This window comes from Talaromyces atroroseus (genome assembly GCF_001907595.1).
Source record: "Talaromyces atroroseus strain IBT 11181 chromosome Unknown scaffold_1, whole genome shotgun sequence".
Taxonomy (NCBI): Eukaryota; Fungi; Ascomycota; class Eurotiomycetes; order Eurotiales; family Trichocomaceae; genus Talaromyces; species Talaromyces atroroseus.
In genome coordinates this window covers 2988123-3008713 of record NW_017971433.1, presented here as the reverse complement: position 1 = coordinate 3008713, position 20591 = coordinate 2988123, and the positions used below count along the sequence as shown (strand labels likewise).

At 45.8% G+C, this 20591-nt stretch overlaps 8 protein-coding genes across 8 annotated transcripts, besides 3 other annotated features; 6 read left to right on the top strand and 2 right to left on the bottom strand.

Moving 5' to 3' along the window:
• Positions 1–2: 2 nt before the first annotated feature.
• Positions 3–101: a repeat region (Identified by RepeatMasker using a combination of RepBase library and repeat library created with RepeatScout).
• Positions 98–725: a repeat region (Identified by RepeatMasker using a combination of RepBase library and repeat library created with RepeatScout).
• Positions 102–454: a repeat region (Identified by RepeatMasker using a combination of RepBase library and repeat library created with RepeatScout).
• A 578-nt stretch (positions 726–1303) lies between the features above and the next one.
• On the top strand, positions 1304–3390 carry UA08_02130 (hypothetical protein; the record flags this gene model as incomplete). The annotated part of the gene is made up of 2 exons (XM_020260870.1): positions 1304–1762; positions 1828–3390. The coding sequence occupies 2 exons, from the start codon at positions 1304–1306 to the stop codon at positions 3388–3390; spliced, it is 2022 nt and encodes a 673-aa protein (XP_020123500.1).
• A 1187-nt stretch (positions 3391–4577) lies between these two features.
• Positions 4578–5400, top strand: UA08_02129 (hypothetical protein; the record flags this gene model as incomplete). Its single annotated transcript, XM_020260869.1, has 2 exons — positions 4578–4676; positions 4741–5400. The coding sequence occupies 2 exons, from the start codon at positions 4578–4580 to the stop codon at positions 5398–5400; spliced, it is 759 nt and encodes a 252-aa protein (XP_020122991.1).
• Positions 5401–7768: 2368 nt separating this feature from the next.
• Positions 7769–9251, top strand: UA08_02128 (hypothetical protein; the record flags this gene model as incomplete). Its single annotated transcript, XM_020261867.1, has 4 exons — positions 7769–7880; positions 8066–8161; positions 8642–9130; positions 9181–9251. The coding sequence occupies 4 exons, from the start codon at positions 7769–7771 to the stop codon at positions 9249–9251; spliced, it is 768 nt and encodes a 255-aa protein (XP_020122990.1).
• A 1505-nt stretch (positions 9252–10756) lies between these two features.
• On the top strand, positions 10757–12790 carry UA08_02127 (hypothetical protein; the record flags this gene model as incomplete). The annotated part of the gene is made up of 1 exon (XM_020261866.1): positions 10757–12790. One exon carries the CDS (start codon positions 10757–10759, stop codon positions 12788–12790), a length of 2034 nt encoding a protein of 677 aa, XP_020122989.1.
• A 136-nt stretch (positions 12791–12926) lies between these two features.
• UA08_02126 (Glutamyl-tRNA(Gln) amidotransferase subunit A, mitochondrial) lies at positions 12927–14408 on the bottom strand (the record flags this gene model as incomplete). The annotated part of the gene is made up of 3 exons (XM_020261865.1): positions 12927–13852; positions 13908–14083; positions 14155–14408. The coding sequence occupies 3 exons, from the start codon at positions 14406–14408 to the stop codon at positions 12927–12929; spliced, it is 1356 nt and encodes a 451-aa protein (XP_020122988.1).
• Positions 14409–14927: 519 nt separating this feature from the next.
• UA08_02125 (hypothetical protein) lies at positions 14928–16239 on the top strand (the record flags this gene model as incomplete). Its single annotated transcript, XM_020261864.1, has 2 exons — positions 14928–15142; positions 15201–16239. The coding sequence occupies 2 exons, from the start codon at positions 14928–14930 to the stop codon at positions 16237–16239; spliced, it is 1254 nt and encodes a 417-aa protein (XP_020122987.1).
• Positions 16240–16378: 139 nt separating this feature from the next.
• Positions 16379–18313, bottom strand: UA08_02124 (hypothetical protein; the record flags this gene model as incomplete). Its single annotated transcript, XM_020261863.1, has 2 exons — positions 16379–18077; positions 18141–18313. The coding sequence occupies 2 exons, from the start codon at positions 18311–18313 to the stop codon at positions 16379–16381; spliced, it is 1872 nt and encodes a 623-aa protein (XP_020122986.1).
• Positions 18314–19059: 746 nt separating this feature from the next.
• Positions 19060–20388, top strand: UA08_02123 (Pyruvate dehydrogenase E1 component subunit beta, mitochondrial; the record flags this gene model as incomplete). Its single annotated transcript, XM_020261862.1, has 4 exons — positions 19060–19310; positions 19367–19490; positions 19571–19857; positions 19917–20388. The coding sequence occupies 4 exons, from the start codon at positions 19060–19062 to the stop codon at positions 20386–20388; spliced, it is 1134 nt and encodes a 377-aa protein (XP_020122985.1).
• Between the last annotated feature and the right edge of the window lie 203 nt (positions 20389–20591).

Sequence of the window (20591 nt, the reverse complement as noted above, 5' to 3'; positions counted from 1 at the left end):
CCCTAAGGCTTTGCGGGTAATCCTTTGTTCCGATGTGCATTAGTCTCGTAGTGACTAACCTGATCCATTGGCTGTGACGTTCTGATTCTCTGACAGATAAGTTTTTCTATTTATATCTTTAAGGGACAAAGGTTCTAAAAGAGAGAAATAATATTATAAAATTAATTTATATAATATTAAACAGAAATTAATACTATTAAGAAAAGATATTTAGTTAAAGTAGTTAATATTATAACTAGTTATTTACATGCATTAATATGCAAAGCAGTCATTAAATATATAGACTTATAGTTAATATAAGAAAATATGTGATTAGTATACACCATAATATATATTATAGAGTGTAGAGGAAATGTATATAGTGTTAAATAGAACTATTAGATATATAATTAGGTATATATTCTAGAGTATAAAATAAATATAAGGGATATTAATTATATAAATATACTTATTTTTATATTTAGCTTCTACTTAGTATAGCTCTTTAATCTAAGTTACTTAATTATATATTAAGAGGGTCAGTAAGATAAACCTATTTAAAGTATTATAATACTTTAAGGTGCTTCTTCTATCTTAGTTAGAATTGACTAATCTTGTTATTAACTAGTCAGAATTATGTCCGATTTTATTGACAAGTTACCCTTATAAACCTTTGTGTGGTTCAATCATCGTATTGTACCTCGACACAACCAGTGACAACTAGGGTGGATCCAGGCGCGTGACATTGCGGCGACACCTAAAGGAAACGCATTTCACTTACGACATAGTAGCTCTTGGTGCGTAATGCAGAAGGAAAACCAATCACCGAAAATATAGATAATAATGTCTCTTACTCCTTTCAAGAAATGTCTTCCTCACTGTCATTATCTGCCTATGCCATTTGTCAGAATAAAGAAATTGGTTTACATAGTAGCCTTCAAGACTCATTACATATATTCAATAATACAGCCCTCTTTCATAATAATCACCCGGTCAAAAAATTATAGAATAAATCCTAGATAATAAATAATTACAATAACTATTCATCCTTAAAACTCTATTCAAAGTAGAGAGAGCATTTTCAACTTAGTTTTATAATTAATGCTATATATTCCTTATCTTTTATTAGTACCATTTAAGGAACGGTATTTATTAGGCACTGTACCGTAAACCTCCGTACCATGCCACCCTAATTTTGGAGGCAATATTACCGTAAAATACGTTAATCAGCATCCCCACCGAGAGATAAACGCCATCAGATTCCATCAAACAGCAAAATATACAAGCTTTAGTGGAGGTTGCTGGTCGAATTTGCAACGACACCATGGAGAAGACGATATCTGAGCCAAATCGTCTTCCTTGCGCTACATGCCGACGCCGCAAAGTCCGTTGTTCCAAAACTCAACCTTGCACGAATTGTGCAAAGGCGGGGATCGAGTGTCACTATGAGCGTGAATCGCGACCAGACTTCTCGAGTCCACTTGGAGGATCGGCTCCTGTGGATGTCGAATTGGTCAATAGAATAACCCGTCTGCAAGAGTCAGTTATACGGGTCTCCAACCACCCGGAGCGTAGCACTCGGAGCTCTCTTGGTCAGTCAGTAGGAAGTGCCGAGGGCCAGCCAGCACTGGCAAATATTGTTTCTGTGCTGGAAAACTGTGTTAAAGACTTGGAGAATATCAGTACAAGAGGAAATCCACAAAACCATACTGGAAAGCTGTGTTTTCGGAATGCGCAGGCGGCATATGTTAAGGAAACATTCTGGGCTGGACTTTATGAAGAGGTGAGAATCGGCACATCAATAAGAATACAATCGGAAAACAAGCATTAAAACCAACTCTATTTTAGGTGGAAAGCCTCTCATTTCTACTTGAACAAGATAAATCAGAGAAAGCATTACATGGCACTACCGGGCTTTTGTTTCACTCTCAGCAACAATCCGACTTAAGCATGTACAGGTCTCCGAGAGCTGCATCGGAGTTTCTAATTGATCAGTTTTTGTCTAACGTTGATCCATTCGTTCGTCTATTCCACAAACCGCGCTTTAAGTTGGAATTAGATCTATTTAACCGCAACGAAGAGTCATTTGCGTCCCAAAGAGGAGATTTCGAAGCCCTTCTCTTCTCGATCTATGCATTTGGCGCGCATTCCCTTCACGTCAAAGATGTTCTCATATATTTTGGCGAATCTAAAGACAATATTGTAACTCGCTTTATAGCCGCCACCCAAAAAGCTCTCGAAAAGATAAACATTCTCTCTACACACTCTATGACTGCACTCACAGCATTTGCATTATATATCACACTCCTGTCCGAAATAGACATTTCGAGTCTTGAATGGACGTCATTGAGTGGCCTCTCATTAAGTCTAGCCACCCGCATGGGCCTCCACCAGGACGGAACGCAATTCAATCTCAGCCCTTACGCCGTGGAAATTCGCCGTCGACTGTGGCATCACCTCTGTACGATCAATGTACGAGCTCTTCAAATCCACGGTATTGAGCCGTTTCCTATCTCGACATTTAGCAACGGGGCTACGCAGCTCCCGCAAAATTCGCCAGACAGTGGCTGGGACGCTTGCGAGTTTAGCCGCAAGCTTCCTCCTGCGATTTCTGGCTGGACTGAAATGGCTCCAGCGCTTGCCTTCTACGAATTATCGATGCTGACGAGAGCTATTCTTGAAATGGAGATACCAGAACATGGTTCCGAAGACGCATATTTGAACAATAACGATCGGCTTATGTCAAAGGCAAAGTCTCGAATCGAAAACTTCTACGCACAAAATTCTTTCAACGAGCCTATACAATGCATAACCGGAGATTTGGTGACTCTTAACCTCCAATGGCTATGGTTCTTCACGCGGCAATCCTTATTAAAGCATCGGGAGTGGTCAACCCCCGAATTTCGTACAGAATTGTTTCGAAAGGCTCTTTTCATCTGTGAGACTACTCGATCTCTGCGGGAAGTGTATGCCGAACGACACTGGGACTGGCTGTTTCACGGATTCCACGAAACTACCAAGTGGCATCTTGCATCAACAATACTGGTATATTTACGTCACAGCACAGACCAAGGGGATCCAGAGGTGCAGCGAGCCTGGACTCAAATACACATTATATTTGAAAATGGAAAGATCCATCAAGGGGCATTATGGAAGCCACTTTTTGCTCTGAAACGCGAGGCTGAAATTCGTCGTGATGAAGCTCTTATTGCCAAAAGTGGGAAAACGCAAGTGACTAACTTTGACGGCCTGTGGCAGACTCAATTGGATTTCGGAAACCTGGCAAACGTTCCTGAATTAGACCCGAGTTTTATTCAATGGGGAAGTTCTGAGGTTTCTTTAAGGCCAAACTCTGGCATATCTGACCATTTCTATAGCTCAGTCCTTGGTGAATACAGCCAGTCAAATTAATTTACAGCTTCACGGCTTCTTTGGAAGATTATGTTACGAGTGTATGACTATTTTCCTACTACTATCTAGGTAATATACTCTTGACTATAGCACTTTGGTGAAACAACGCTCGAAATCAATACATGTTTAATGGAAGCTTTTGTGCCCGTATTCATGTCTTTATATTTCGAACCAAATTCTGAGACACGCTGTGAGTTCTAACTTGGGCATTTTCTCTACAATATACGTGAAAATTCAGTCTCAACGCAATACTCCTCGAAAGTGGTCATCTTTATGCCAATCTATTAATATAGTCAGCCAAATCTTTGTGAACCTGTACAATCAAGTAAGGAAATACCTGAGATGAACGAATATAACTAGGAACTTTACCATCACCCCCCCCCCCCACCCCCAAATTCCATGCTGAACAGCACGTTTTCTCCAAATTCTCTCCCAAGACCTGGAAGTGTTGTTGACGAGAATCTCATCTGAGAGGCCGTAGCGCCTCCTTAGATAACAATCCAAGACTTTCCAACACTGATATGTGCAATGTTCGTTTTGTAACTTACCTGATTGATCATCTCTTCTCTGCCTTGACCAAGGCGTCAAGCCTCGTCCAAGACGATTTCAGCTCGCCAACGGCACATACCTCAGTTTCAGTAAACATTCATAATAAGCACTGTGCCTATTTGTCATCTTCTAATGACAAATCTTGAGTTGATCTAATATGTATCCAATAATATATTTTCACCTTTTAGGGCTAGAATTACTCAGCAATTTTCATGTCCAGTGCGGGTCCATGGATACATTACTATTGGTAGAAAATAACATATGAGCATCCTGATTCGTTCGCGCTGTTTGCAGTCTCGCCGAGCTCGCCGAGCGACGGCGAGAGGCTCAGAAGCAACATTTCTACCACATCGAGTGTCATTAATTCAATCAGTTGATTTGAAAGTCATCACTTTATGAAGAGTAGAAGATGAGTGATGGACTTCCAGATTTGTCTTCTGTAATATTCTTTCATTTCCCTCCAACATGTGTCCGCATGTATAAATATGACCCTCTACTTCAGAATAGAGCAGCTTAGAACAACGACAACAATAATACCTAACTCACTAAGTCTAGCACATTTGATATCTCGATTGCCAATATATGCCCTCCGAAGTATCACAAACATCTTCCTCTGAGCAATTCGCAACCCAGCAAAAATGTCTCTCAAAGGAAAACTTGCCATTGTTACTGGCAGCGGAAAAGCAAACGGAATAGGCTTCAGCATCGCGAATGAGCTTGCTCAACTTGGTGCGGATGTATGTTGGATATGAAATAATTTGCTCTGTTTTTTTGAGCGTTCTAAACTAACAACCGTGTTAGATTGTTCTTCACTACAATACCAACAAAGAAGCAGCTCTGCAGAGTGTGAAAGCAATCGAGTCGTTGAACGTGAAAGCCATTGCTGTCCAGAGCAATGCATCCAGCTTGACATTTGGCAAAGATATTATTTCCACAGTCACTTCCGCATTCCCTGGTCGAAAGATCGACATCATTGTGAACAATTCGGGAGCCGCTATATTCCATCCTGATACTGCAACCATTGCTCCGGAAGACTTCGACACGCTTTTCCAGGCCAATGTTCGCGGGTCCTTTCTGCTGGTACAAGCGGCTTTGCCGTATCTATCAGCTCCAGGAGGAAGGATAATCAATATTAGCAGTGTCGTGGCTCGCAGTGGTAGTCAATTTGCGGCCCTGTATGCCGGGTCAAAGGCTGCTCTCGGTGCGATTGCTCTAGGATGGGCAGAGGAGCTCGGTCCCGAAGGGATCACGGTCAACACTATTGCGCCAGGTCCTATTGATACTGATCTGGCGCCACCGGAGGATCACCCACTGGTGCAGAAGTTCCGTGTCGAGCAAAGTATCAAGAGAAATGGGACTGTCCAAGAAGTTGCACGTGTAGTAGCTTTCATCGCCAGTCCGGCAAGCTCATTTGTGACCGGCCAAAACATAGCTGTCGATGGAGGCCTGACCTATGTATAGTGGACGAAGCATGTTTTGAAGACATCATAATAACTATTTAGGCCAACAAAACGCATATTTTGTCTTATTCATGAGTTTAGATGCATTTATCCTGTCTATAGAGCAACTTAGGTGAATTCAGCTGCTTACAAAGTTTGCTGTGTAATGATATCTATTCTTGAGGTTCCATCCGGCACTAGAAATATTATGAACTTTTGCTACTGTTATGTAGGTGTGATTTACTTGACCCATGAAAAGATAAGGTTATACTTAAGATTCACTTCAGCTCTGTACTTCTAAGAGAATGCTAATCTCGAGCACATCTTATAAAGTATCTACAGAAAACGCTACAATAACAACAGAGCCACCTCTCAATGCCCATTGCAAGTGATATTCAGCTTTTGGAGATGGCAGATCTAGAAAATCATGACAGGACATACTTTATAGCTACACAGTTCAACAGCCAGAACAACGACTACCCGAGCGAGAACTGAAGTTTGAAATTGCGCGACAAAAATGAGGTTTATGGACTTGAGAAGCACACTCTTTAACTTTCAATAACACAGGCTATAATCTGATCCTAGTCTTTATGGGGAAAGATATCTAGATTATTAGAATAGCCATCATTTGTTATTTATAGTGATGTATGCTCAATTGATCAAAGGAATTTTTCATTCCTTTCTACCTCACGCTCGATTCTTTTTCCAACACCTCCCATGGGCCACTGCCTTCAGCGATACAATGGAGCGTCAAGATTATCATCACACACGCTTCAATGACGCTCTTGTCTGGTTGACGTTCCCCTGTTGTGATGGAAGATCATGAGATCAAAGGAAGAGATTTTAGATTGCTCTGCTAGATTACTAGACATTATCATACTGGGGAGCTTACAGTTTCAAAATAAGTGGAATCGGTGAGATAGTTGGTCGAAATATAATTTTTAATCACTGTTTATGTCTCGTCGGGATTCGTCGATATGGCCGAGTGTATGTGAACAGCGACTCGTAGCCATGTGCCCTCTAGAAGTTCGCAAAATCGACTTGGCCTGTACCTCTCACTCAGGTAATCCGCGAGGATTACTATAAACAATTTGTGAATTGTGATTCTCGTAAAAGGGCGTCACAGCGCCATATCCAGTAACACGATGAAGTTCCGCTAACTCTGCAGAAGCCCGGTCATCTTCTTTCGACCATCGCACAAGGATCCAGTCCTTCCTATGTTTTCGTAGGACATAGACGGGAAGGATGGATTTTATCTTCGTGCGCCGTTTGGTAATTGTACCACTGCGTTTAACATCGACATTTATCAAGACCCGTTCCTCCATACTTGAATAGCAATATACGTACTACCTGGAACCCGTATGCAAATTATAGTATCTAAGTTTTCATACGACATCTTAGATACCAAAAAGAAAGCCTCTCGATTCCACCGCCTCTTAGTCGCCGGAATAGTCCATCTGACAGTAATGCCTGTTATGCAAGGTCGCGGGTACTTAGCATTCGAGCAAAGAGTATCAAGAAAAGCTTTCTTCCGAGCTGGACGGTGTGGGGTATTGATGACGGGCATATTTAGTCTGTAGCCACACGATGTTGACGGTCTGTCAGGATCGGGGGTATTTATTTGGCGGTTGCCGCGTTGACATGGAGTCAATTTGTCCGCATACAATTCTTCTACATGAAAAACGGCAACAGTTTCGCTCGTCAATCACGATACGAAAAGCATTCTGAGGTGCTCTTGCACAAAGAATCTCTCACTTCCACAATATATTCCCACTATAGGCTTGTTTCGACCCTCAGGTACAGCCTCTCTTTGATTTCCACAAAGCCGCACATTGAGAGACCTTCTACATCTGCGTTCTATAGCGATTAATCACTCAAACATACGAGGCCGTCATCAACGTATTATTAGATGTAACCAATAATCTTGATGAAGCCGTAAGGACTGTCCCACTTGACCCGCACGGAAGCAACCTTATCCAACGCAGCTCCACACTGGCAAATCCCACTCACTGGTCCCATTTCCAGCAAGCCTCCCTCGGAAAGTATCAGCCAATCCCATCGCAGCAGAAACGCCAAGTAGTAAAAACATAACATGCATAGCACCCCATCTGACCACTTTCAACTCTGTACAGAGTACCTAGTCGTATGGAAAGTAGGGCAGTGAGGAGCTGAGTACAGCCTCCACAAAGTAGTGAACATGGCAATTATTACCGAGCTAAAGGCCCTTCAGTCAGCCATGGTCATCGCAAGCGTGATGGGTTGCGACCCCTCTTTGTCAGTTGAGCTGAAATTGTACTATTTATTCATCGATGCCAGTCTAAACCTCAGCAGTCCCATCACCCATTTCGTTCGGATTTGTGATACTTTAGTTTGCACCTATTGCATACAGAATGGCGTTCACCGACCCCATCCAACGCAGCCGGGTCAACGAGACCGATCCCAGCCCGTACGATCAGATCTTTGTACTCAATCAGCATATCATCAACGAAGGCTTCAAGGCATGTAAAAAAACGATGTTGCTTTTCATCGACACGACAAGGAAAATGTGGAGCGTCGCAAAGTTAATAGACACGACAAGCGGGGACAATGGATCGAGAATGGGCTGGTCGGAGCACCCCATGTTAAAATCCACGTCGAAGAGGCCAGCCCTGCCTATTTTATTCTGTTCACGCTTAACTTTACTAGAGGCTTGATTCAGTTGCGGTCTACACCTCAAGGGAGAGAGAGCAAATTCGTCCAGTACAATCTTCAGGGGTGGAGGCTGACGTTCAAGACCAGAATTGGTATGACTGAACCGCTCGCAATTAAAGACCGACTAATAATGTGGAGAGTAACCTGAGCTAAACGGCTATCTAGCTAATAGGGCAGTTGACGATGCTGACGAAAGAAGCCAAGCCTTCTAGCAAGCGGGTGGCTTCAATAATTTGGTCTTCGAGCTATACCAACTCGATCTTGATACATCAGGCAAGAGTGTCTCTCAGGTATTCTTGTTTGATATATCTGCTGACCGGGTGGCACGCACAAATAGATCCCCACGACAGTTTAGGACTAGACACGCAGAACAGCGAATATGGAACTGATCATCTCGGACCCGACACTCTTTAAAATCTGAGGCTGTTTGCTGATGGGTGGTTAAGAACAGCGGATAAGAACAAAGTGAATGTAATTGGATGGTCGATGATACAACCACGGCGTGAGTCACTTGGCTGATAATTGTCCCTTGGTGCTATGCTAACGGTTACCCTTTGTTACAAACCACGCAGGGGAAGGAGAGCATGCTACCTTTGCCCCGTCGAACATTGACTACGCCCCATACGCATGGATCGACCCTGGTCACCCGTCCGTTGCGAAAGATGGCTCGGATAAAAATGCCCTTGCGATACTTACCTACGTTAACAGAGCCAAAGGTAATGGCTATGAGCCAGCAGGCCTGCGACACCATGGAGTATTCACCGATGAAGGCGCGGCATTTTGCATGAATCAGGACCTTTTTTGGGAGATTTACCTGCTACCAGCTTTGCAGTTTATTAACAAAAGCACTGAGGTGGTTCCTCAGGATCCACCCACTAAATATAGAGTTGAAGTAAAGTATGCCCTAGGCAAGAGCGCAAAGCCTGGAAGCGACGCAGCGTTTCGCTGGAAGCGCCAGATAAAGAATGAGCAAACATACTGGGCTTGGAAGGGAGGTCAAAAGGAGAGAGTGACCAAGTGGAACGATGGCATGGTTACTTACTACCAATATACGCAGGATGGTAAGCTTGTTTAGCAAGAGGCGTGCTTTCTGTCGCTAAAATTTATACAGCTCAATCATCAACACAGGTAACATTTAGCCCTGGGGGGCGGGATATTCACCAAATTATCGGAGTAATCTAGCTACATCAATGACGGCTATGTTCAAGAGCTTCAAAATAGTTAGCTTTGCTTTGACATTACTATCAAACTTTTCCTCTTGGTATGTTCAAGTTACATTCGCAGGTAAGAATTTCTTTTGACAAAGATAGTCTTCCTTCATTAAAGATCAATTTCGTGCAAATATTTTTACCTTATTTAGGTTCTATATATTTTTCTAATACTCGATCGTTATAAATTGTATTCTCAACGTAATACTGTACCCATGTCATGATAGTAAAACGCATTGAGAATCGAATCTCTCTATGGGAACAGTAAGGATAATCAAGGAAGGAGACACTAGGTAGATAGAAAGGGATCATCCCGCTCAAATTTCCTCCATGGATGAAAGATCCAAGAGGTCTATATAGCTCTGATGTGGGTTGCTGATATTCTTCAATTGGCGACCATTTCTCAAAAGATCCTGAAGTACAATATCATAAGATTCACGGCATACTCCGCACCGTGGCTGTTGTCCGTCACACTGGAGTTTGTGCTTTCTACACTCTTCACATGCCGCTCCAGCTCGCTGCCGCGTCCTAATAGGCGGTGCGGTTTTAGTTGTATCCATGCTTGAAGTCAAGTTCCAAGTCCCTCAGGTATAAATTTGTGTATGTATCATCCTAACGATATTTGTCGGAGTGTGGCTGCCTTTTTTAGCATGACGAGATCTCGGGCCATTGGGATGATAGCTGCCCAGCTTACATCTGAATTGGCTTGGTAGACTACGTTATATATACCTAGGTGATGGGACATTTGTTGGGAATAGTGGTAGAGGTTCCAAACTTGATTGAAATGGAATTGCTTACACTTGCACCTCTGATATCCACGCCTTGTTAGTAAAGATTTTGAGAATAGTAGAGCCTGTTACATTAAATTTCGGGTGTCTCAGTCTCGTAGGCTACTTCGGTTGATCCCTGCATTTTATTGCATACAATGAAATATTGACATAAATCTAGAGCCATCATCCATCGGTAGCGATATCCAACCAGTTACAACCCTGGTCACTCCGATAGACAAGAGACAGCTCCTTCATTTCTTTGTCTATAAATGCCCAGCAATCGATCATGAAGCGCCAACAGCAGTGAGTAAATGACAACTAAAAACACCCTCCTAAGCTGGAAATACAGACCACTCAACGTGATTGGCTATTCTAAATAACTTGCCCTATGTTTCACCGCCCTCATTGCCAAGAGACTTCTGCCGGCATTTTGACACCAGCAACGCATCACCGCCCGGCGATGGTGATCGATGCCGAAATCCACTCAGACAGTGCCTAAATTCGGCTTTCGTTCTATCGATTCTTGTGAAACTCGACCGAACATGCGGAATTGATATTTTGTATGATCACGCGCTTATAATACGATATACATCATTCCTCGGCGGTGCGCGCTTGTCGACAACGGCGTCAATCGCGTTTTCAAGGAGCTACATAGCTCATCGATCGAATCTCTTTAGATTGGCACTACCACCACTTCAGAATACAGGTCATGGCTTCTGCTCAAAATGCGGCTAACACCTCAGCGGCCTCCTCTGGCATCAATTCGCCTATCCCAGCTGCTCCAGCCGCAAACCCCAGCGATTCACAAGCAGCTAAAACGTCACCCGCACCCAGTGCTCCAACGACCACAGGCGAACAGCGCTCCAAACGAGCCAAAAAAGACAGTCGCAAAAAGCGCGAGGCGAAGGGGATCCTAGACACAGATAGCGTTGCCCCGCCAAGGAAGAAGGCAGCATTAGCAGCAGCCTCGGGGCGCCCGTCTACTTTACTGTCTATGCTCAGACCAGCGCTTCTCGCAGAACCCCGAACGTCCGATTTATACCCACCGCAGCCGAGACAGGTGAATTTCTTGTACCGGAAAACGTCGAATGTGTTGAATCAAAGCTGGGATTTCTACGAGGTCGTCGACAAACTTACCAATAAGAACGGGTTTCGTTATAGCTATGCGATTTCCGATCCCAATTTCACGAATGTGAAGTATCGACAGACAGATATTGCTCCTTATCATGCTCGATTCAGCTTTGAGGATTCGCCAGCAGCAATTGCGTTTACCAAAGACGGTCTTGCGGTGACTACAGGTGATGCCTGGCACTCTGCAAGGGCAAATGTTTGCGCGCGAGAGGGGTCGTACTACTACGAGGCAAAGGTAATTAGTGGTATTGTCAGAGACCCGCCATCCAATGCCAGCGACGCCAATTTCTCTGCTCACTCCCCTTCAAGAGGCCATGTCCGGCTCGGATTTGCGCGACGTGAGGCAGAGCTAGACGTCAACGTTGGAGTTGACTGTTATGGATATGGCATAAGAGACGTAAACGGGGAGGTAATAAACCGCATGCGCTGCGAACACTTCTTCGACAAAGGCGAGAATATTGCCGAGGGAGACGTTATCGGGATGCTCATCACACTGCCTCCGCTATCTCTTCACAAAAAGGTTGTTGAAGGAACATATGATCCTTCCGCTGAGAAGACCGGTGCACCTCAACCTCCTACAGTGACAAACTTCATTCGGGACCGAGTGCCTTTCCACCTAAAATCCGATTTCTGTTGGCAACAGTCCAACATCTACCCATCAAAACAACTCCGCGATTACGCGTTCAACCTGAAGGAAACACCTACATTCGGTCCGCCGTCTCCATTCAACAGCGAAGACTCCTCTCTTCGTACCTTGCCCGGTTCGAGCATTACCATATTCAAGAATGGGGTGAAAATGGGAACACCTTTCAAAGAATTGTTTGCCTTCTTGCCGCCTGCAAGTCGTCTTACAAATGGGACGAATAATTTGGGTATTGGCGAACGAGAAAACGCAGACGATGGCATGATTGGATATTTCCCAACGGTTAGCTGCTATGGTGGAGGTGCTGTTGAGTGCAGATTTGAGCCTCCATGGTGGTTTGGCCCGCCACCATTCGTTTCTGTTGGCGACGACAGCAAGGGTGACGATAAAACAGATAAGGTCAAGGGAGAAGACGAAGAAGAAAGTCAATCGGCTGCGCGTGTTGCTGTGAAACCGTTCGGCGAGCGTTTCAACGATCAAATTGTGGAGGATATTGTGGCCGACATAGTGGATGAAATCGAAGCAATGTTTCTCTGGGGTGGTGAGAATACGGATACTGCTGGTGGTAGTAGCAACAGCAGGACTGCCACCACTGCTACAACCAGCAATAAGCAAACTGCGAAGAACCCTCGTCTTCCTAATAATGCTGCTGCTGCACCGCCAACGGTAATCAGTACTGAATTTGGCAACGGATCCTCGTCCGCTGTCGTGGCTGCGACTGGTGGCAATGCTGATGTTGTTCAACAGGGGGTTGGAGCTGTATATCAAGCAGCCATGTTGGCGACTGGTGTGACGCCGACAATTACCGTGAATGGTAATTCTGCTATGGAGGCATCGACAACACCACAAATGGAGGTCGACGATAATAATGAGAATAATAATAACGCCAATCCTATAAATAATGAACCTGTGACTGGCACTGGAGAAGGGAAACAACAAGACGAAGACGTTGAGATGACTATTTCATAGTTAGACTACATTTGTCATCTAGAAATTGAGAATACAGGATTCAATAAAATGATTGAGAAAGAAAAGTAATAGAAATATATGGTATCTCGCTATGAACATACTCTTACATATCATACACAAACTGCACATTTCTATGTCATTGTGCAGAATCTTCGGATTGCTCTAATAGTTCAGCAACCCTCAAAACAAGCTCGTCATCTCCATATTGCCCGATAATCTGAATTCCTATTTTGCCAAATCCTTCATGTCTTGACTCATCACTGCCAGTGCTACTAGAAGGCACGACAGAAACAGGCACTGATATCGCTGGTAATCCCGCAAGACTGGCAGGCACAGTGCACGCATCAGTAACGTACGAATGTAATGGCGCGGTATTCGACGCAGAATTCTCGTCTTCTGTGATAGATGAAAGAGTGGGTGGAAGGGAGGATGTCGTTGGTCCTATAATAATATCCACTTTCGTTGTTGATGGTGGAGCCTGCGATTGACTTTCATCGCCAAGCGGGTTATTCAAGGCGAACGCATTATCAAAATCGGCCTGTACAAGCCGTCGAACTCGCTGCGCTTGCAAAAAATAATTGTCCATTGCATCGGCGCTCAGACTAAATGAGCCCAGTAGAATGCGTCGTCGAACTTCGTCGCCGAAGCCTTCGCCGCGAGTCCTGGCGTATAGATAATCACTAGAATCGCCATTTTCATCTCCTGTTTTGTCCAGCCCATCTGCCCGCGTGCCATATCTAACGCCATCGTATTTGGCGAGATTGGAGGATGCTTCTGCGGGAGCTAGAATGTAGTATGCGGATAGAGCATGTTTTGTGGACGGTAGGGAGATTGGATGTAGAGAATGACCTTGTCCCTCGAGAGTTTTAAGTGTTGAAAGCCAGGTTTCGCGGACTGTTGGTGTCAATTCGGCCAGGTTATATTCGAGAGGCACCCCTATTCGCAAGGGCCGCGATGATAGGCGGCTCGAGAGCTGGGGTTGAAGCAGAGCTTGGGCAATTCGAGAGCGAGTGAATGTAGATAGACTTGTAGGATCTCGCGCATCATGGTGGTTCAGGACATCTAGCAAATCATTAGCTTTAGAATATAAACATGTGCGTATTTTTCTTCTTCGTACCAAACACTTCACGAACAGTCGATGTTCTTCTCGCAATAATACCGACGGTGTCGAGAGAATTGGCATATGCAACCACCCCCCAGCGTGATATAAGACCATATGAAGGCTTGAGTCCAACAACTCCCGTATATGCAGCAGGCAATCTCACAGAGCCTCCCGTGTCGGTACCTAGGGCACTATAATCGCCCAATTAGCATCATCACATGTTGGAAAAAGGAAGCGTCTCACTCGACAACAGGCAACATACGCGTAGCACTGATTTGTAGCAACGGCAACCGCACTTCCACCAGAACTGCCACCAGCAGAGAGCGGTTCTCCTTCCCCTTGCCTTTCCTTACCACGCACGAAGAAGCTGCTTTTCACGGGCCCGAAACGAGAATGAGTGGAATAAGAGCCCATGCCAAACTCGTCCAAATTCGTCTTTCCGCCAATGACGGCCCCGGCATCTTCCAGGGTCTTGATTACTGTTGCATCGAAGGGACTGGAGAATTTCTCTAGCATACGGGATGCGCATGTAGTCGGCAGGGAACGAGTGCAAATATTATCTTTAATGGCGATTAACCGTCCATCGAGAGGAGATTTCGCGGAGCCTAAAGACACACAGTATTAACAATTCATTCCCAAGTGCAAGAGTACAGCCTGTCAAAGAAAGATGTACCATTCTCCTTGCGAACATCGGCATCTCGAATGTGGTCCGCATAGGCTGTTGATAAGCTCTGAAGCGGCGTGATGAAAGCATTGAGCTCGGCGAAGAGCTTCTGGTTAGCGATGCATTTTTCAGCTTCGCGAAGCAGTGACATTGACGGCTCTACGCAATGCAGCGCGACGAGTTGTCGCACTGATGCTTGAGTTGTTTGTTGTTGTGTTGATGATATTTAAAGAAATTCTTCGGATGAGGTCCGCTACTCCGCGCCCGCATTCGTGCTTAGTGCCGAGGTGCTCACCAGTACGTCATTTTTGCTATCGAACACTGCTGGAGTCGCTCTCGCAACTCTACAGACACACACTCGCATTCACACAATGTTTGCTCCAAGAGTTCTGAGACCAGCTGCTCCCAGCATTCGTCAAGCAACGAGCTTGTACCGCTCTGCTGCTGCTGTGAAAGCTCCCCTCATCCGGTCAAATGGCGGATATCAACCGGGAGTTGCAGCTCAGCGTTTCGTGTCGGCTTATGGCTACACACAGGCCAAGGTGCTGGTGTATCCAAAATTTGGAGAGCCTAAGGACGTCCTACAGTAAGTGCTATCATCTACAGGAAACAATTATGCTCGCAGCTGAAAGATAATCTATTAGACTACACAAGCATTCCATCGCACCACCAAGCGGAACACAAGTGAACCTCCGTCTTCTAGCAACTCCCCTAAATCCAGCAGACATCAATCAGATCCAGGGCGTTTACCCTGCCAAACCAACCTTCAACACCATTCTAGGTACCTCCGACCCCGCGGCAGTCGGCGGAAATGAGGGCGCATTCCAAGTCATCTCCACGGGGCCAGACGTCCAAAGCCTCACAAAGGGCGACTGGGTGGTCATGAAACGCACGGGTCAGGGCACATGGCGGACACATGCTCAACTGGACGAATCCCAGTTGATCAAAGTTGACAAGGAGGGTCTGACCCCATTGCAGGCTGGTACCGTCAGCGTCAACCCCGTCACGGCTTATCGCATGATCAAAGACTTCTGCGACTGGGATTGGATGCGCAGCGGAGAGGAATGGCTGATCCAGAACGGCGCCAATAGCGGCGTCGGTCGCGCAGCTATTCAATTGGCGCGCGAATGGGGCATCAAGACACTCAACGTTATCCGACAAAGGGAGAACCCAGAGGAAACAGAGGCTCTGAAAAAGGACCTCCTCGAGCTAGGTGCGACAGCAGTCATCACGGAGGCCGAGCTACTCTCGAAAGAATTCCGGACCATCGTCAAAGACCTAACCAACAACGGCAAACAGCCCATTCGACTAGCACTGAATTGCGTCGGAGGCGAAAATGCCTCTGCCATGGCCAAAGTGCTTGCCCCAGATTCACACCTGGTCACCTATGGCGCTATGTCCAGGAAACCCGTGGCGTTACCGTCCGGACTCTTGATTTTCAAAAACTTGGTCTTTGATGGGTTTTGGGTCAGTAAATGGGGGGATAAGAATCCCCAATTGAAGGAAAATACGATCCGCGATGTTTTTGACTTGACGCGTTCCGGCAAATTCAAGGATATTCCGGTGCAAGAGGTGAAGTGGACATATGACAAGGACCATAAGGAACTTGTGGATGCTGTCCAAGACACGCTCTCAGGCTTTAGAGCCGGTAAAACAATCCTTGTTTATGAAGGTGATGACTAAACTGCTATCGCAACTGTATAAAACCGCTTTCTCATACATATTATACTGGTGATCTGGATTTATTGATAGGAAATTGGCTGTAAGAATGCAATTCAAATTCAATGTCTAAAGATAAATCAAAATCGTGGTCACTTCTCATCTATGAAGTTGCCTCATCACACTTCCAGTTCTTCTTGATCCAATTCTCAATCAAGTGCGTCAGAGTTACTCCATCCATATATACATCGGAGTCTTGCGGTAGGTTGACATCGAGCCCCGAAAACTTAGCTGCCAGAGCTATATATGGTTCAATGAAATCAACATAGACTAAATCCACTGTCGATGGTTCCTCAGACGAATCGAGGTCCTCTTCTCCAACTTGGGTGCTGTGTGGGTGAATCAAGGTTGGGATAACATTTGGTACCTGGTAGAATGAAACGGAAGAGTGGATGGTATCGTCACCGTCGTCGCCTGCGTCGTCGATTGTCGTATATCCCGGAAAGTATTGAGGATCCGATTCTACCTCGAGCGAGATGATGGCTTGTCCGTGCTGCTGACTTGTTCGCTGAAGATATGCAGTTTGCCTATCTTTGGTGGCCATGTTGCCAGACTGATAAGCACACTGCTCGGGAGGAGCTAGTGGGCAATAAGAGGTATGAGGATGCTGTGCAGATGCAGTGAATATCTTTGTTTGTCCATTCAAAAGAGCCACAATCCTTTTTGCTGTAGTATATGGGACGTCCTTAATATACTTGAAGCCGCTTGTGAAAGGAGAAACAATGAACGTCGAGTCTTGAGTGAACGGCCCTTTGAAGATATCGAATCTGATGGCTCCAGTGTTGACAACTGCAAGGGCCGAAGTTCCGTCACGCAGAGGATTCCGAATTGACTGAGGAAGAACCTCAGTTTCTAACCACGTGTAGACACTATCACTGCTAGGGTACGGAGTACGGTCCACCCAGAGAGTCTTGGGTGCGCAGCCGTGAACATAATCAAGATCAAGTGCGTGTCTAGCATGCTGTATCATGTGAGATACGTTCCGGCCATGGTTCGTCGAAAAATTGGTTTCGTTGAGACCAGTATGATGATAGAAAGAGAACAAATTATTGTCGATGTACCTTCTACTAAAATTAGGCGCGGTGCTCTTCACATCATCAATTGACAAGAATCCAATTGTCTCCATAAAACGCCCACTAGCTAATCCCGATGAATGCGTATCATATCTGGCATAGTCGCGTATGTGAAAATGGCCGCCGAAAAATTGAATAGGAATGTTGCCTCTGGCATTTCTTATTTCCTCGTGAACTGCTTGATATTCTTCAGATCGAACAGGCACATGCCCGAGCACGATGAAAAGATCGATTTCATCGTCGTGGATAGCCTCCTGGAACCAGCTTTCTTTGACGGCGTCCTCGACCCGTTGAACTCGGGTATTATTGTAGTTACCAATAAAGTCAAATAGGAAGCCAAATGCCATGATGCGGTATCCCTGCTTCTTAGTTGTAAATTTCTTGAACCTTGGGCCCAGTGGAACCAGCTTGGCCGAATTCGGGTCAATTATGTCGATATTTGATGCGATATAACTGTCCATGAAATTGGGGACATTCGTGAGGAACTCCGTCTCAGAAGTGTTCTGTTTGTATAGCTCATGGTTTCCAGAGCACAGGAGATCTATAGGTTGTTGCTTCAAGATATCATAAAGATATTTGCCCTTGGGATCTGATGAGTCGTAGAGCCCGTTGCCTTCAACACGGTCTCCGGTGTCAATGACCAAAAGATCCCAGCCCTGCGATTCGGCCTGCTCACGCATACGCGTTGCAAGCGATATATAATCACCCCAGTCAGCACTATACGAAGGCCTTTTTTGAGAACAAGAGTCAGTCTAGTTATGTTTGTAGCGGTGCATAATTGACAATTCCTACTCTTGTAGGTGGCCGGCCAGCCATCCATGAGTGTCGGTTGTATGCAAAAAGTTCAACTTTCCCCACTGTATATCTCTGAGCTTGGCTGGGATCGGGCTTGGAGAGCCAGGCTGTACAGCGAGGACGTAGTGAGAGAAGGTCAGAAGCGCTCCTAGGAGGCCGCTTGGGATCATCTTGAGCTGTCGCTTGTCCGGACGGTAAGCGAATGTATGCTGAAGGAAGCTATCATTACTTGAGTAGTGGTCTAAATGCAGAGAGAAGGACTGTATTTCGGCTGGTTCAACGCTGCCACCAGTTACGACGGGTTGTATAGAGAGATAGAAAAGATGGAGAGCTCAAGTCAGTTGAGCAAGTTGAAGCTACCTTGCGAGCTGGCGTCGAAGCCACATGATTGGCGGGTTAGCAGCCTGAGGCCGCCAACAATTCTGCCATGCCATGATGCCATACTAGAGAAGCTGCAATACAACTAACTACAGCCTAAGAAAATCGTAAGGAATGCTCTGTTATGTGAGGAATACCGTTGCTGTGCTCAGCAACTGCGTCTGCCAGTCCCTTCCTTAATTAATTCTTTTTGATGGCAAGAAAATCAATCGGAAACGTCGGTATTTTTCCGTATTGTCATTACGCGTGATACTACACCGAGACGGGAGCCGGTGTGTCCGCCCGCCAGTGCAAGTGCGGCGCTTCCCCAACAACAACGGCGCCCCGTACGGTAATCTATTACAGGATGGTATCGTCCCCAAAATCTTTCGCTGTCGGCCCGATACTTTCCCGTTCTCCAAACCCATCAATCAATAATCATCTTCACCGGCTTCAGTTCCAGGGTGCATTGCTTTTGTCGATTGTGTGTTTTGCATTGATCCCCTTTTAATTGACTTTTCCTTTGCTTCCTTTTCCCTCCCTTCACACATCAACGATAATGGCCGCCCCCCGGTTTCTCCGACCAACTGGTCGCCTGCTGCAGTCGCGAATTTCCTTGCCAATTTCTCGCCCAGCTGTCCGACTGCCAGCTGCCGCTGCTCAGTCCATCTCATCTCGCCGTACATACGCTTCCGAGGCTACGAAGGAGGTTACTGTCAGAGACGCTTTGAACGAGGCGCTCGCCGAGGAATTGGAAAGCAACAAGAAGGTCTTCGTCCTCGGAGAGGAGGTTGCGCAATACAATGGAGCGTGCGTTCACACATCACTCGCGCTCTCGATGATCGAGCTAACAAATGATACTACAGATACAAGGTGACGCGAGGTCTCCTTGATCGCTTCGGGCCCAAGCGTGTCATTGATACTCCTATCACTGAGGCTGGTTTCACCGGTTTGGCCGTTGGTGCCGCTTTGGCTGGTTTGCACCCAGTCGTAAGTCTTGACTCTGGTCTCAAGTCTATTGGGTCTATGAATGAAAGTATGATACTAATTTTCGGCTTTGTATATCACAGTGTGAATTCATGACCTTCAACTTCGCTATGCAAGCTATCGATCAGATTATCAACTCCGCCGCCAAGACGCATTACATGTCTGGAGGTATCCAGCCTTGCAATATCACTTTCCGTGGTCCCAATGGCTTTGCCGCTGGTGTCGCTGCTCAGCACTCGCAAGATTACTCTGCCTGGTACGGAGCTATCCCTGGTTTGAAGGTTGTCTCGCCCTGGAGCGCAGAAGACGCCAAGGGTCTGCTTAAGGCTTCGATCCGTGATCCCAACCCTGTTGTCTTCCTTGAGAACGAGTACGTATCCCTAGCAAAACGAATCCGCACTGTCGAGAAATCTAATATTTTATATTTAGGCTTCTCTACGGTCAGTCTTTCCCAATGAGCGAGGAGTCCCGCAAGAGCGACTTCGTTCTTCCTATCGGAAAGGCCAAGATCGAGCGCTCCGGTAAAGATTTGACCATTGTTACGCTGTCCCGCTGTGTCGGTCTCTCTCTCCAGGCTGCCGCTGAGCTCAAGGAGAAATACGGAGTCGAAGCTGAAGTTATCAACCTGCGATCCGTCAAGCCCCTCGACGTGGAGACCGTTATCAAGTCGCTGAAGAAGACCGGTCGCTTCATGGCCGTTGAGTCTGGTTTCCCCATGTACGGAGTTTCTTCCGAGCTTCTCGCCGTTGCCATGGAGTACGGATTCGACTACCTCACTGCCCCCGCTGTCCGTGTCACTGGTGCCGATGTCCCAACTCCTTACGCTCAGAAACTTGAGGAGCTGAGCTTCCCTCAGCCTGATACCATTGTCGGCCAAGCCGTCAAGCTTCTCCGACTATAAAAAGGAAATATCTCTTCCAGCCGTCATTTCATACATGTCTTGAAATTCATGCGACGTACACACAAGCCGAGAGAAAAGATTAAACATGTTTCAAGGAATTCTTTTTTTAACCCCCCTAATTTTGTCATGTGTCACATATTCTTAGACTGCTGCGGACTGACTGCACTTTTCCTCTACTTTTGATTTGTCATACTTGCCATTAT